At 42.5% G+C, this 16851-nt stretch overlaps 1 protein-coding gene across 1 annotated transcript in view; it reads right to left on the reverse strand.

Annotated features, from left to right (window-relative positions):
- Positions 1-16851, reverse strand: part of GALNT2 (polypeptide N-acetylgalactosaminyltransferase 2) — a 269778-nt gene that overhangs the window by 15768 nt on the left and 237159 nt on the right. Inside the window, exons 11-13 of the mRNA XM_049868655.1 lie at positions 13470-13596; positions 4512-4604; positions 4110-4193 (exon numbers count right to left, since the gene is read on the reverse strand). Of these exons, the coding sequence (XP_049724612.1) occupies positions 4110-4193; positions 4512-4604; positions 13470-13596 (304 nt within the window). The remainder of the gene's footprint in view (positions 1-4109; positions 4194-4511; positions 4605-13469; positions 13597-16851) is intronic.

Here is a 16851-nt window from a genome sequence, read left to right on the forward strand (position 1 = left end):
ATGGGTCCTGTTTCATTTTTCTACAGACAGACATCCAATTTTGCCAGCCCTATTAGTTGAAGAGACTGTCTCTTCTCCATTTAATGGACTTTGGCCCTTTGTCAAAGATCAGCTGTCCATAGATGGATGGATTTACATCTGGGTTCTCAATTCTGTTCCATTGACCTATGTGCCTGTTGTTGTACCACTAGCAAGATGTTCTGACTACCGTGGCTGTAGAGTAGGTTCTGAGATTAGATAATGTGAGGCCTCCTACTTAGTTCTTTTTCAATAATGCTTTACTTACCCAGGGTCTCTTTCTTCCATATTCTTTTCATTCTTGTTTCATTAAAGAATTTGAACCAGGACTGCATTATATCTGTAGATCCCTTTGGGCAGTATTGATATTTACACAATGTTGAGTTTTCCTATCTATGAGCATGGTATGTTTTTCGATTGATGTAGTTCTCTTTTGGCGCCCTGTAGTAGTGTTTTGTAGTTTTCTTTGTATAGGTCTTTTACATCCCTGGCTAGATTTATTCCTAAATATTTTATCTTTTGGTGGGCTCTTGTAAATGGTATTGCTGTCCTGATATACTTTTCAAAATTCTCTTTGTTGGTGTAGAGGTATCTTGTATACAAGGATATAAGAGGTATCTCGTATCCTACTACTTTACTGAATTCTTCTATTAGTTCCAGTAGCTTTTTGTGGAATCTTTGGGATTTTCTGCATATAGGATCATACTGTCTGCGAACATGGATAGTTCTACTTCTTCCTTACAAATTTTTATACCCTTTACTTCTTTTTGTCTTATTGCTGCAGCGAGGACTTCCAGTACAATGCTGAATAAGAGAGATGATAAAGGGCATCCTGGTTTGGTTATCATTCCCAGAGGGAAAGCTCTCAGTCTCTCTCTGTTGAGAATAATGTTGGCTGTTGGTTTTGTATAAATACTCTTTATTATGTTGAGAAATTTCCCTTCTGTTCCTATTTTGCTGAGAATTTTTTTATCAGCGATGGGTGTTTGACTTTGTCAAATGCCTTTTCTGTGTGGACTGAGATGATCATGTGATTCGTTTTAATTTATGTGGTGGATTACGTTGATTGATTTTCTAATGTTGAAGCATCCTTGCATACCTGGTATGAATCTCACTTGCTTGTGGTGTATTATTTTTTTTTTGGTAAGTGGTTGAATTCTATTGGCTACAATTTCATTGAGAATTTTTGCATCTATATTCATGAGGGATATTGGTCTTTAATTTCCTCTTTTTGTGGTGTCTTTGCCTGGCTTTGGTATCTGGGTTATGCTGGCTTCATAGAATGACTTTGGGAGTACTCCTTCCTTTTCTATGCTATGAAATAGTTTGAGTTTTACTGGTGTGAGTTCTTCTCTGAATGTTTGGTAGAATTCTTTAGTGAAGTCATCTGAACCAGGGTTTTTTTTTGTTGTTGTTGGGAGTTTTTTTTTATTACCTCTTCAATTTCTTCTTTTGTTATGGGTCTGTTCAGTTTTTCTACCTCAGTTTGTCTTAGTTTAGGTAGGTAGTGTATTTCTAGAAATTTGTCCATTTCCTCTAGGTTTTCCAATTTGCTGGAGTACAATTTTTCATAGTATTCTATTATGATCCTTTTTTATTTCAATTGGTTCTGTTGTAATGTCATTCATCTCATTTTTAGCATGTGTTACTTGCTTCCTCTCCTGCTTTTCTTTTGTCAATTTGGCCAATGGTTTGTCGGTTTCACGGATCTTTTCAAAGAACCAACTTCTGGTCTTGTTGATTCTTTTTATCGTTTTTCTGTTTTCTATTTCATTTATGCCTCAAACTTTTCACCAGACTTAGGATGTGAACTTTACAAAGTAAAGAGGAAAACATTAAGTGGACTTGTCTAGTGGCCTAATACTAACAAAGCAACACAGCACGGTGGACAAGAGCAAAATGTATTAGAATAGACCTGAACTTTAGCCTTACCTTTGCCATATGCTGTGTGATCTTTAACGTCAGACTCAGTCTCTCTAAACCTCTTCTATAACTCATTGCTGTTGAGTGTATTCCAACTCACAGTGACCCTACAGCACAGAGCAGAACTGCCCTACAAGGTTTCCTAGGCTGTAATCTTTACAGGAGCAGACTGTCACATCTTTCACCCTCAGAGCAGCTGGTGGGCTCAAACTGCCAAGCTTGCGGTTAGCAGCTGAGTGCCTAACCACTGTACCACCAGGGTTCCTTTCTTCTTTACACCAAAAACAAAAACCCACTGCTGTCAAGTTGATTCTGACTCATAGTGACCCTACAGGACAGAGTAGAATTGCCTCATAGGGTTCCAAGGAGTGGCTGGTGGATTCCAACTGCCAACATTTTGGTTAGCGGCTGAATGCTTAACAACTGCACCGCCAGGGCTCTCTCTTCTATATAGTACCTATCAAACAGATCTGTTGCACGGGTTATGTAAAACATTTCATTTACAGCAGTTGGCACAGTGCCTGGCCCACAGGAAGTATTCAACAGTTGTAGTGCTTGGTATTGCCCTTGCCCTGCAAAGAGAGGTGAAAAGCAGAGATTTACCAGATGGTGTGATACCAAATTAGTTTACATGGTAGTCTCAAGTGAGTGCAGGGGCCCAACGCCACAGGTGACCAAACCACATGTGACCCCAGGATGACGCTGTACATTCAGTATGACTCAGTTTGGCATTGTTATCCAAGAAGTCACAAGTAGCAGTGTCAGCAAAGGCAAAACAGGCACTATTATGGGCTGAAATCCAAAGCTGCAAAGCCCTTTATCAGGTGAGAAATGATAATAAGCAGGGGCTTCCACTGATGATCATCACTGCTCTCCATTCCCAGCAAAGCTGTCCTTGTTTCTCCCCCTGCTTCTTGGGGAGCATGGAAGGCACAGGGTCTCGTATATTACTTTAAAATCAGAGGAAATGGCCCCAAAGAGCCATGTACGTCAAGGCAGTGATGAGCAAATCTCAGCTCCCTCCAACAAATCTCCAATACAGGGCCCGGAAGGGGCCATTAACAGAGAGATAACGGCGGGGACGCCTGCACTTACAGTCACCATGTTAGAGATATGTGACTCATTGCAAAATGCTCTGGGAGTATTTAGAATAAAAAATATGCCACATTAAGGCAAAACTGTCTGATAGTCCCTTTTAAAAGATGAAGTTCCGATGGATCCTGAAGCCCAGCAGATCTACAGGTTGTCCGATAAGGTTACCAGTGGTCCCATAGGAGAGAGAACCGCTACTAATTTAAGATAAAAGGCTGGTGTAGAAATAGGCTGGAAGGAGTATTTCTGGCATCACTGATGCTCCCAGAGGGAAGCAGGGTGCAGGGCTATTCTTCCCATTCCACATGTGGGAAACGCTAGCCTCAAGGAGGAAGGCCCTGTGCCCACTGACCACCCAGCACTGATGTAGAAAGGGCAGAGTCCAGGCTCTCCGAGACCCTGCTGGGCATCCTTGCATGCTGGGCCACTGGGTGGGCTGCAGAACCCCACAGCAATCCTGCAGTCTCTGCCCGAGCAGTACCACCCATTGCCTCCTGACGCTGTGTAAGAAATGCCATGCAGAGGGGAAGAAGCAGAGGAGCAATCAATAAGGGTGAGGACCTAGGAGCAAGAAAAGGGAGGCTAGTGAAGGTGCCTGGGGAGATACTGCCTGGACAGGGTGGGGTCGACAGCAGCTGGCACAGAGAGGATACTAGATTGGGGCTGGGGAGCCACATACTCTGGCCACTTACAGAGATGCTAGACAACAGTCCCCAGTCACACTGTCCCTCTGGCACCTAGCCAACAGGGAACCAGCTGAAACTAGATGACTCTGTGGGATTGTCTTCGGTTCTATGAAAGGGCAACTCAGAGTAGAGGAGTAAGGTTCTGTGATTCTGGCAGTGCTTTCTTGGGGATGCTTGGAGATGGCTGTGGAGCAAGGGCTGGTCTCTCTGTCACTGGGAGACCAGCTCCTGGCCTCTGCGTCTGGCCACTCCCATGAACACAAATTTTGCTCCACCTCTCTAGTCCTAACCACTCCATCCAAAAACTGAAGGGCAGAGGAGATGCTGCCCTCAAATGCTCTGCTTAGTTACCAGCCTCTACAGAGTGAAACCCAGGTCCCCTGGACTCACCTTAATTCTGGGTAGACGTTCTCAAGGTACCACTTGAAAGGCTTGCAACTAAGTTTCTTCCGAAGCTCCAGTCTGCTCTGAATACTAGAAGTGGGAAAACAAGACCCCTTTACAAGTCTTAGGATGGATGGGGATCCCTACACTAAACCTTCAAACCTGTCAGTGAGAACAGGTTGGGACAAGCAGTGGTCACCAGACTATCCACAGTTCTGCCCCCTTAGCCCGTTCACCCCACCTCCATGTGCCGACCACCCCCAGCCCTTGCCTGACCTGGCCCAGTGGGCATCCTTTGACATCTGGGTGGCTGTTCCCAATACCAACCCCAGGGTGTGGCCAGCCTCCAACCCCTTCCTGCACCAGCCTCCTGAATGAAGCAGCACAAGAAGGCCAAGTGAGACTTACTTTCCATAAGGGACGTTTCTGGCTGAAGGCACTGCTGCGTAATAGAAGTTTTTGTATTCATCCATCCACACCTCTGCTGCCCGGCGAGTGTTGCTAGAAACAAAATAAACCTTCTAGAACAATGATTTGGTTTCTCCATCAGCATTACTGTTTGCATGTGCCTGCTCTGAATGCCACTTAGCAGGTCCTTCTAAGGGTGCTGGCCACCTGGGCTGCGGTACACACAGCACAGAGCAGAGAGCACCTTGGGCTGGACACCCCTGCTCCTACACGATGCCTGAGCTGTGTATGTGTATGCAGCTGGTGCTTAGTAGGTATTTACCAAACAGAAGGTGCTTTCTTGTCTTCCACAGCACACGGACTGTCAAAGAACAAACGCCAAAGCGAGACTGACAGCACAGAAGCATTCTGAAGAAGGTACTGGGGCTGTACTACAATGAGGACGACAAGCTTTACTCTGCTGTAACTCATTTATGCATCCACAGAATGTTGGTGCCAGAGAGAGAGCGCAGGGCAATTTTTGGTTTCCCATATGGCTACACCACCACTAGCTAGCTCTGGGAGAAAGTTAAGAATAGATACAAGCTGCTTTTCTGCAGAGCTGAGCTGAGACTGTACCACGTCAGGGCAAGGACTGGCGGGCTAAAGGAGAGGGAGGCTTTCAGCTGCTGTCTGAGCTTCAACTGCACTGTGCTGGGCCAGTTCAGACAGAGCCAGGCTTTCTATCAGGGGAGAAAACCATGTGCTGGAATCTCACAACCATCCCAAGAACCACGACTCATGATAAACAGGGTCACAGCACCAGCTACTTTTCAGTGTGTATCGAGTATTAAAGGCCGTTAAATGCACAAGTGTTAAGGTCTTACCCGGCCGACAATTCTCTTTAAAGTTTCCACAAAGTGGCATTAAACCAGTGACTTTCTCTGATCACATGTCCTGGACTTGGTTCCAAAGTAGGTGTACACCTTAAGCTTAGGGCAAACCCTACTTAGGGGCCCATATATGAGATATGAGATTATATGAGATAATCTAATCTTCCAAAATAAATATATTAGGGAGGCACTGTTCACCTTTTAAAATAATTCCTTTGCTTTACCAGAAAGGTATCTTTTAAACGGTGTGCCTTTCAAACTACCTGATTTACAGTTATTAATATTTATCTCTTTTGGGGCACACATTTTTTATATACATATATATACACACACACACACACATACACATACACGTGTGTGCATTTATCACTATCAAAAAGACATGTATTTTATATATATTTTATAATATATATTAGTACATATTACAATTCTTATATAATATAATGTCCAATATATTACTATGTAAAAGAAAAATATATTTCATGACGTGATAGACTGTTGTTTAGGGTGGCAATATGTATGCGCCCATCCTCTGACCCAGCAGTTTCACTTCTAGAGATTTACCTCAAAACCAAAAATACAAGCCAGTTGTCAATGAGTCAATTCTAACTCAGGGTGACCCCATGTGTGTCAGAATAGAACCATGCTCCATAGGGTTCTCTCTTAATGAATGGCTGTATTCAAACCAACAGGCTTTTGGTTAATAGCCAAGCACTTAACCATTTGTATCACCCAGGGACTCCTGATTTACCTCAAGAAAATAATAAAATAGGAATGAAAATACATATGTAAAAAAGATGTTCACTTTAGCATAGCTTATCATGGCAAAAAATTAGAAACTATATGACCAGCAACAGGGAAGGGAGTAAATACATGGAGTATTTGCTATCATTAGAAATACTAGCACACACCTTACATGCTGACCTGGTGATGCCTTGGCTCATTGTTAGGTGTGAAAAGAACAGGCTATAGAATATCACATAGTGGACATGTGTGTACGTGTTTTCTGGGGGGGAGGGGTAAAGGAGGAAAATTCACCAAATTCTACAAGTACTTATTTTTGGTAATAAGATAGGTGATAGTTTACTTCCTGTAAAAAATATATAAAAACAATGAGTATTTAAAGTGCTGGGAGATCCTGGATTATAAGCACTATTCTCAGGAGAGGTCTGGAATATTCTTACTGGGATTTTGGGTGCTGCTGAGTACCACATGCCTTAACCCCACCATTCAGTCTCTAACTGGCTGTGTGGTTTCATCTCTCTGGGAAATGAAAGGACTGGATTCAAGGACCTCTTAGGTCCCTTCCAGCCCTAACGGTCTGAAGGTTTTATGAATTCCTATCACACAGTGCTTTTAAATGACTTATGTCATTAAGTGATTAAGAAATTTCTGAATACCTAAATGAACTGACATTTTATCCAGGTCTTCCTTGTTTTTGCTCCTTGTTACATCCCCCTCTCCCCCACCCCAACTAGATAAAGTGGCTTTATTTGGCAGCAGTCAGAAGACAGAGGGTGTACTTCAAACTGGCCAGCTGTGCTGCTTGGTGGTCATAACAGAAAAAAGTAAGTTCAAGCCATTGCTTTCAAGTATTTATTTATACTATTTCTAATATATTACATCTATTAATAATCGGAACCTGGAATGTATGAAGTACGAATCTAGGAAAATTGGAAATTGTCAAAAATGAAATGGAACGCATAAACATCAATATCCTAGGCATTAGTGAGCTGAAATGGACTGGTATTGGCCGTTCTGAATTGGACAATCATATAGTCTACTATGCTGGGAATGACAACTCGAAAAGGAATGGTGTTACATTCATCGTCAAAAAGAACGTTTCAAGATCTATCCTGAAGTACAACGCTGTCAGTGATAGGATAATATCCATACGCCTACAAGAAAAACCAGTTAATACAACTATTATTCAAATTTACGCACAAACCAGTAGGGCCAAAGATGAAGAAATAGAAGATCTTTATCAGCTGCTACAGTCTGAAATTGATTGAACATGCAATCAAGATGCATTGATAATCACTGGTGATTGGAACGCAAAAGTTGGAAACAAAGAAAAAGGATCAGTAGTTGGAAAATATGGCCTTGGTGACAGAAACAATGCCAGAGATCGAATGACAGAATTTTGCAAGACCAACGACTTCTTCATTGCAAATACCTTCTTTAACCAACATGAACGGTGACTGTACACATGGACCTCGCCAGATGGAACACACAGAAATCAAACTGACTACATCTGTGGAAAGAGACGATGGAAAAGCTCAGTATCATCAGTTAGAACAAGGCCACGGGCCAACTGTGGAACAGACCATCAATTGCTCACATGCAAGTTCAAGCTAAAACTGAAGAAAATCAGAGCAAGTCCACGAGAGCCACAATATGACCTTGAGTATATCCCACCTGAATTTAGAAACCATCTCAAGGATAGATTTGACACATTGAACACCAGTGACCGAAGAGGAGTTGTGGAATGACATCAAGGACATCATCCATGAAGAAAGCAAGAGGTCACTGAAAAGACAGGAAAGAAAGAAAAGACCAAGATGGATATCAGAGGAGACTCTGAAACTTGCTGTTGAGCGTCGAGCAGCTAAAGCAAAAGGAAGAACTGATGACACGTGCAAAGAGCTGGAGATGGAAAACCAAAACAGAAGAACATGCTTGGCGTTTCTCAAGCTGAAAGAACTGAAAAAAAAAAAAAAAAATTCAAGCCTCGAGTTGCATTAGTGAAGGATTCCGTGGGGAAAATATTACACGACACAGGAAGCATCAAAAGAAGATGGAAGGAATACACAGAGTCATTATACCAAAAAGAATTAGTCGATATTCAACCATTTCGAGAGGTGGCATATGATCAGGAACCGACGGTACTGAAGGAAAACGTCCAAGCTGCTCTGAAGGCATTGGCGAAAAACAAAGCTCCAGGAATTGATGGAATATCAATTGACATGTTTCAACAAACAGATGCAGCACTGGAGGTGCTCACTCGTCTATGCCAGGAAATATGAAAGACAGCTTCCTGGCCAACTGATTGGAAAAAAAAAAAAGAGATCCATATTTATGCCTATTCCCAAGAAAGGTGATCCAACCAAATGTGGAAATTACAGAATAAAAAAATTTTTTTTTTATCATTAATATCACACGCAAGTAAAATTTTGCTGAAGATCATTAAAAAACGGATGCAGCAGTATATCGACAGGGAACTGCCAGAAATTCAGGCTGGTTTCAGAAGTGGAACCAAGGATATCATTGCTGATGTCAGATGGATCCTGGCTGAAAGCAGAGAATACCAGAAGGATGTTTACCTTTGTTTTATTGACTACGCAGAGGCATTCGACTGTGTGGATCATAACAAACTATGGATAACACTGTGAAGAATGGGAATTCCCGAAGACTTAATTGTGCTTATGAGGAACCTTTACATGGATCAAGAGGAAGTTGTTCGGACAGAACAAGGGGATACTGTTTGGTTTAAAGTCAGGAAAGGTGTGCGTCAGGGTTGTATTCTTTCACCATACCTATTTAATCTGTATGCTGAGCAAATAATATGAGAAGCTGGACTATATGAAGAAGAACAGGGCATCAGGATTGCAGGAAGACTCATTAACAACCTGGGTTACGCAGATGACACAACCTTGCTTGCTGAAAGTGAAGAGGACTTGAAGCACTTACTAATGAAGATCAAAGACCACAGCCTTCAGTATGGATTGCACCTCAACATAAAACAAAAATCCTCACAACTGGACCAACGAGCAACATCATGATAAACAGAGAAAAGACTGAAGTTGTCAAGGATTTCATTTTACTTGGATCCATAATCAACACCCATGGAAGCAGCAGTCAAGAAATCAAAAGATGCACTGCATTCAGCAAATCTGCTGCAAAGGACCTCTTCAAAGTGTTGAAGAGCAAAGATGTCACCCTGAAGACTAAGGTGCGCCGGACCCAAGCCACGGCATTTTCAAACACATCATATGCGTGTGAAAGCTGGACAATGAATAACGAAGACTGAAGAAGAGTTGACGGCTTTGAATTGTGGTGTTGGTGAAGAATATTGAATATACCATGGACTGCCAAAAGAACGAACAAATCTGTCTTGGAAGAAGTGCAGCCAGAATGCTCCTTAGAGGCAAGGATGGCGAGACTGCCTCTTACATACTTTAGACGTGTTGTCAGGAGGGATCAGTCCCTGGAGAAGGACATCATGCTTGGCAGAGTACAGGGTCAGCAGAAAAGAGGAAGACCCTCAACGAGATGGATTGACACAGTGGCTGCAACAATGAGCGAAAGCATAACAACGATTGTAAGGATGGCGCAGGACCGGGCAGTGTTTCGTTCTGTTGTGCACAGGGTCGCTATGAGTCGGAGCCGACTTGAGGGCACCTAACAATAACAAACAACAACATTTCTAGTATAAATAATAAATAGTATAAAGTACTACTTATTTTATACTATTTCTCACCATGATTAACAAAGGTCTCTCCACCACCTACTAAACCTAAACTCTTGACTATCTCAGGGATAAACACCTCTCCCCAAATATATTCTGATTTGGACTTTCACCCTAGCCTTCGGATAAACTCTAACCAACAATACACTCGAGCACGCACACAACACTCTCCAGAAGTCTCTAAGAGACTCATAAGATGCTATTTGGAAATGTGGCTAAGAAAAAGAAAGGAAGGAGTCACCCAACTGCTCACAGTCCCAAAGGATGTCACTGCCATAACCCAAACAGATGATGTAAGAACTACCTTATGTTATAGGCTGAATTGTGTCCCTCAAAAGATATATTCAAGTCTAGCCCCTGGTACCTGTGAAGGTGGCCTTGCACAGAAGTAGCATCTATGAAGATGTTATCAGTTAATATGTGGTCACTCTGGAGTAGGGTGGGCCCTGATCCAGTATAACTGGTGTCCTTATAAAAGAGAAGGGACAAGGAGAGAAGAATGCCATGTGAAGACAGACAGGCATAGAAGGAAGGCAGCCATATGAAGAGAGAGGCAGAGACGGAGTTTTGCTGCCACAAGCCAAGGAGTGCACAAGGGCTACAGAAGCTGGAAGAGATGAGGAAGGATCTTCCCTTAGAGCTGATCGAAAGAGCGCAGAACTGCTGACACTCTGAATACAGGCTTCTAGCCTCCAGAACTGTGAGACAGAAGAAATTTCAGTTATTTTAAGCCACCTAGTTTGTGGTACTTTGTAATGGCAGTCCCAGGGCCTAATACACCTTACTATTTCTCACCAGATGTGTACCCTAGGAGGCAGCAGCAAAACTCGGTAAGACCCCAGCTGGCTGGCTTGCTCAATTCATTCATTCACTCACTCACTAACAAATTAGCTTACATAGATGATATCATCCTATGCATTTACTCTGTAGCCTGTTTTAGGATCTGTACATAATTCCTGACTTCCAGGAGCCTCACACATGAACTGTACTTTGAGGATCTAGACAAAAAGATCAATACGTCTGTGGAAACAACATGGACTCTGCTTGGGTTGATTCCTGCCTCCATCTCTTAACCAGTTGTGTGAACTTGGGCAAAGTAGCCGAACTTTTCTGTGCCTCCATTTTCCCTGTCTGTAAAGCGAGGCAACAATAATACCTACCTCGTAAGTAATGAGAATTAACTACATTTATATTTGTGAAGTACTTAAACCAGTGCCTGGCATACCCGACACATTTAAATATTAGCTATTATTGTCAAATCCAAATTTTTAGATGGTGAAATAGTTGTATTATTAAATCATAGGAAATTAAGAGAACCTAGACCTACAAAGAGACCTGAGAAGTACTATAAATCGGCCTCTTTATCTTTTAGACGAACATGCTGAGCTCGAGTGCAGTGGCCTTTCCTATCTGACCCATGCTGCCCCAAGTCCTCAAACCCTGGCCAGCTTCTCCTCCAAACTCAGTGTCCAGCACACAGGCTCCTGTGCATTAAAACACAATGGAAAATGTTCTCTTCTAAAAAAAGGGAGCTGTTTTTTAAAGTGTATCAAGCAATACCTATGTGTCTTAACATACTATTTTCTGAAATTGCAATGTTTGCTGGCAGTATCAATAGCTTTGATTTGGGGTATTTGATATGTCTGTACAAGAGTATTCTGGAAAGAATCTCATGCTGCCCCAGAAGAAGGCATATATATCAATGTTTGTTTGACTGTGTAAAGTTCATTGTATAAGACCATATTTTTGTTTTCATAAAGAGTAAAAATGATATTTGGACAATTCACAAAAGATAACCTTTTGAGAGAAGGGCATTTGGTGAAAAGCATTATTTGATATTCTGGCTTCTGTTCAAAGTGTCCTCAGTGCACAGATTCTCATGTGAAAAATTTAACTTCTACATAACATGTGTATCATGTAACCTGTACTTAATACAAGTTTGAAAATATGACATAAAAGATAAGCTAGTAATTCCATCTCCAGCCTACACCCCTCACCCCAGCTTTCCAATCTGAGTAGTGGCACCAAATCAACAAAACTGTGTGAACAAAAACCGGGGCATCAGTCCCAATTCCTCTCGCTACCTCTCTCATGCCACTGCCAATCCATGGCTAAGTCCCATCTGTTTCAGTCGCAGCTGGAATCTGACCTCAGGTCGTCACTGCTGCACCCCAGGCCACACCACCCTCATCTCTTGCCTGATCACCTCCCTGCTTCTAATCCATAGAGTAGAGGGCGCGGATAGGCATAAATCATCCCATCATGGTGTCACCTGCGTCCCCACCGCCACTCAGTGGCCAGAGATCTCCCTAAAGTGTGAAACAGGTAAGTTGCTTACCTGCTTAAACCCTCAATGGCTTCCCACTGGCATCAGAACAAATTCCGAACCCTACCACCACCTACAAGGGGTACCTGGCCTGGGCTTGTCCAGCTCTCTGTGTTCTCTCACTCTGTGCTCCAAGCCCCACTTGGTTGTCCTGTTTCACATCTCACAGACAGAGCAAGCTCGCACAGTCTCAGCGCCCCCAGACAGTCCCTCGTACACTGTAGACAACCAACTGTCCTGTCCTGGCCACTCTCCGCTACATGATCATATTTGGTCTGTTCTACAGCAACTATTAGTATTTGAAACAATCTTATTTAGCTGTCTATGTGTTTGATTTTCTACTCCTACTAGAAGGTAACTTCCTTGACATTAGGCTTGTTGTCTTGTACAATGTTTCATCTTTAGTGCCTAAAAGAATTCCCTAGTCAGTATTTTGGTCTGACTGACTGGTAATTTGCTATTTTTTCCTTCAGAAAATTCTGCGCTTAGCATTTTCATGTTTACTAAAACACACAGATATCCTAAATCATATCTATATATTGTGGGGTCTTTTTGATGTGAATTGAGTATGGCTTTACTTTAATATTGTTCCTATATTGCACCTTTAATGGCGTCCCTGGATGGTGCAATGGTTAATGTACTCAGCTGGTAACCGAAAAGCTGGATGTTTGAGTCTATTCAAGGGCATCTTGGAAGAAAGGCCTGGTGATCTGTTTCTGAAAAATCAGACATTAAAAAACCCTATGCAGCACAGTTCTACTCTGACACACATGGGGTTGCCATGAGTCAGAACTGACTCAGAGCAACCAACAACAAATGGTTGTATGTAATAAAAACCTAAGTTCTCTTCTTCAAATATTTTCCCATAGCAATTTTTTGAGGGGATATACAGTTCTATGAGTTTTCATACATGTATAAATTTGTTACAACCACCACAAATAGGATATAAAACATTCCATCCCTCTCCAAAAAACCCTTGTACTACTCCTTTGTAGTCACACCCACCCTGTCACTACAGTTTTGTCTTTTTGAGACTGTCATATAAATGGATGTAATATGAGACTGGCTTCTTGTACTTAGCAGAGTGCCCTGAGGGTCACCAAACTGTTGCAAACATCAATAGCTTGTTTCTTTCCATTGCTGAGTGGTGTTCTGTTGCATGAATGTGCTCGTTTGTTTATCCACTCACCCACTGAGGGACTCTGGACTATTTCCACAGAGCCAGAAGGTCAACTCCTATCTGGGTGGTGGCCGGCAATGCTCTTGTCCTTGTTCGGCGTCTCACTACTTACCGGGCAAAAACAGTGCCGCTCCCGCCTGGGAAGGTGTAAGGGTGCTGCTTCCGGAACACGTGTCCCACACGACTGCAGGGGATGATCTCCAGGCTGCCACCACACTGCCACACTCGGAACGAGATCTCTGCGGGACGAAGCAGACACCGGTAACCACGGAGCCTTCCCAACCAGGGTACAGGGGCTCCCACCGCACCTCACCCAGGGACTCCCACAGGTGCTCGGCTGCTGGAGACCTGTGCAAGGGAGCATGCCTCTCTCCAGAAGACAGTCCTGAACTCTGCCATGGACACATTCCACATAGCCTGGGTCTTTGGACCCCATGGTACAATCAAGAAGGCATGCTCAGTGGAAATAGTTTTCAGATATGAACCACAAATTTGGAGACAAAGGCTTTTTTTTTTTGGTCTATTTTGAATAGAAAGACCTCTTGGCGTAAGATGATGCATATCCCAGTAACATCACAAGTATCGACTGACAATGAAATGCTTGCCTTGAGTTCTTCTTGAGCTGTTCATGATCAAGGAGTCTTACATCTGTACTTGCTTAGTATCTACGCTGTTAGCAAAGGGAACACTGAAGTGCACAAACATCCAAACTCAAAAGACATCTAATTGTCCACAATTAAGCTTCAATGTTAAAATAACAGGCAACCATATATGCCATCTTCCTCTAAAGCTTATTTGAAATTGACTGAGCACCAGCACACATCTGGCTTTTTCTGTCTAGAAAAACAAACACCTTTCCCTCAAATTGCCAAAATTATGTTTGTCCTCATGCATTTGCAGGCCTCAAGGCACCTGGCAAAGTTCACAGGCACCTTACGGATTATGGTAGCAATTGTGGACGACCAGCTTATTGACAGATACCTCAAAGCTGCCCACAGACACACATCAGCAAGTAATCACACCTGAAAAGGCTACTCTTTACCTTGCTTGCTTTAACAAGGGATTTACCCACAGAGGCAATGAGCCAGAACAGTACCAGGCACCACCTGACCAGCTGCCTTAATTATCTAGTGCTGCTATAACGGCAATACCATAAATGGGTGGCTTTAACGAACAGAAGTTTATTTTCACACAGTTTAGGAGGCTAGAAGTCTGAATTCAGAGTGCCAGCTCTAGCGGGAGGCTTTCTCTTTCTGTCGGCTCTGGAGGAAGGTTCTTGTTTCTTCTGAACTTCTGCTCCTGGGTAATCTTCACATGGCTTGGCATCTCTCTTTCCCCATCTCTGCTTGGCTTGCTTGTTTAATCTCTTTTATATCTCAAAAGAGATTGACTCAAGATATACCCTAGGATTAGTATATACCCTATACTAATCCTGTCTCATTTAACATAATAAAGACAACCCATTCACAAATGGGATTATAACCACAGGCATATCAACCCATTTCCCTGGAGTCGATTCTGACTCATAGCGACCCTACTGGACAGAGTAGAACTGATCCATCAGATTTCCAAGGAGCAGCTGGTGGATTCAAACTGCTGACCTTTTTTTTTTGTTAGCAGCCATAGTTCTTAATCACTGTACCACCAGGACTCCAGCCACGGGCATGGAGGCTAGGATTTACAACACATTTGTGGGAGACACAGTTCAATCCATAACACTGCTTAAACATACATCCTGGTTCTATGTACATGCTGGGCAATGGGTGTGCCTTTCATGGCACACAGCACAGGGTGCCTGCTGACCAGGGACCTGCCATATCAATACCATTTCTGAATGATTTGAGCCTGAATCAGAAGTTTGGCTGAATGCAAGAAACTAAAGCCAAACAAAAAAATTAAGACGTAATAATTAACAGTATGAAAGGTAAAGTTTTTTTTATTTTTCCCGACAGATTTCATAAGGTTTGTATACGAGGACATTTTCGTTTGTACTATTTAAGAGCCCCAAGAACATGTTGGGGAGACTATGCATCAAAGACAAAGTCTATAGAGTTAGCAGTTGTTGCCAACCAATGTGGACTGATCAGAAATAAAGTGGAACCATCTCCAACTATAAAGTGAGTGGATGTTAGACACTCTGGGCCAAGCTGTCGGGTTGTGAGAACATGAACCACCGCACAACGTGAGGGTCTTCATACCCGCTGAGGGATCAAAGAGCATCCCTTCCTCCTCTGATGCAGCAAGCTGAAGTCGTAGGAAAACCCTACTTATTAGAGCTGGGTGATGCACACAGCTGTTCCAGACCTGAACAACCAATTCCTTTGTCAAAACCAAGCATACGCAGGGAAAGGATTCTGACTTTCCTTCCAGTGTCCACCAAAACTGGGAGTAAAAGCATTCTCTGTATTTCAGGAAATAAAATTTAAATACATGTTTGCCTAAGTAGAAAATTAAAAATCTAAGACTAGAAAGGCCCCCTGCCTTCTACACAGAGAGCCTGTTAAACCAGTAAGGGGTCCTTTAAGAGATCTGTTGGAGATGTTTAAGGGTAAGCACGACCACAGCTATAGTCAACTTTAATTTCTCTTGGATCCTATAACTGGAGAAAGATCACTCCATAGAACTTGTGGCTTTTTAATTACTACTCTGTACTTGCATCTTGGCCTGAGTAATTACCTGCTACCTCAGCCCTTCAGTCTATACAACGGGAACAATTACAGTGCCTCATAAGGTTGAGGAAAACACCAGCTGAGATGATGCAATGAAAGCACTTAGCAAGCATTGTGACAACATGTCGGCATGTGAGAAGATGTTTTTTTTCTCAAGCAGCCTACCTCTACATCTCACAAGAGCTAAGGATCAATCTCTTTTCTTTTTAAATGCATTATATAAGAGCTTACAGTAGTCAGAAGATGGGAAGCTCTGGTAGGTTTGATGGGGCAACTTGAATCTGTGGCTTCTAGGGTATTATTTGGAATCTTAATTACTCAGACATCACTGCACACCTCCTGTCTCAACACACATGCGTGCACATACACACAAGCCACTTGCACTAGACAATGGCTGGTGGTGTGTGCACAGCATCTAGAAAAAAAAGTCACAGGCAGTGCTGAGAAGAAACAAAGATTCCCATTATGATGGACTTTCCTTTTTTTCTAAATTTTATTTAAGTTGCTGTTGTTTAGAATATACACAGCAAAACATACACCAATTCAACAGCTTCTATAGGTACAATTTAGTGACAATGATTACATTCTTCAAATTGTGCAGCCATTCTTGTCCTCCTTCTCTGATGTTTCTCCTTCATTAACATAAACTCACAGCCTCCTAAGATTTCTATCTAATCTTTTGAGTTACTGTTGTCAATCTGATCCCATATAGATAGTTCATAAAAGAGCATAATGCTCAAGGCAGACTTTTTTTTACTAGTTAAGCTAGACTACTGTTTGGTTTCAAGATGACTTCAGGTGATATTTTTGGTTTAAGGTTTAAAG

This window comes from Elephas maximus, chromosome 24 (genome assembly GCF_024166365.1).
Source record: "Elephas maximus indicus isolate mEleMax1 chromosome 24, mEleMax1 primary haplotype, whole genome shotgun sequence".
Lineage (NCBI taxonomy): Eukaryota > Metazoa > Chordata > Mammalia > Proboscidea > Elephantidae > Elephas > Elephas maximus.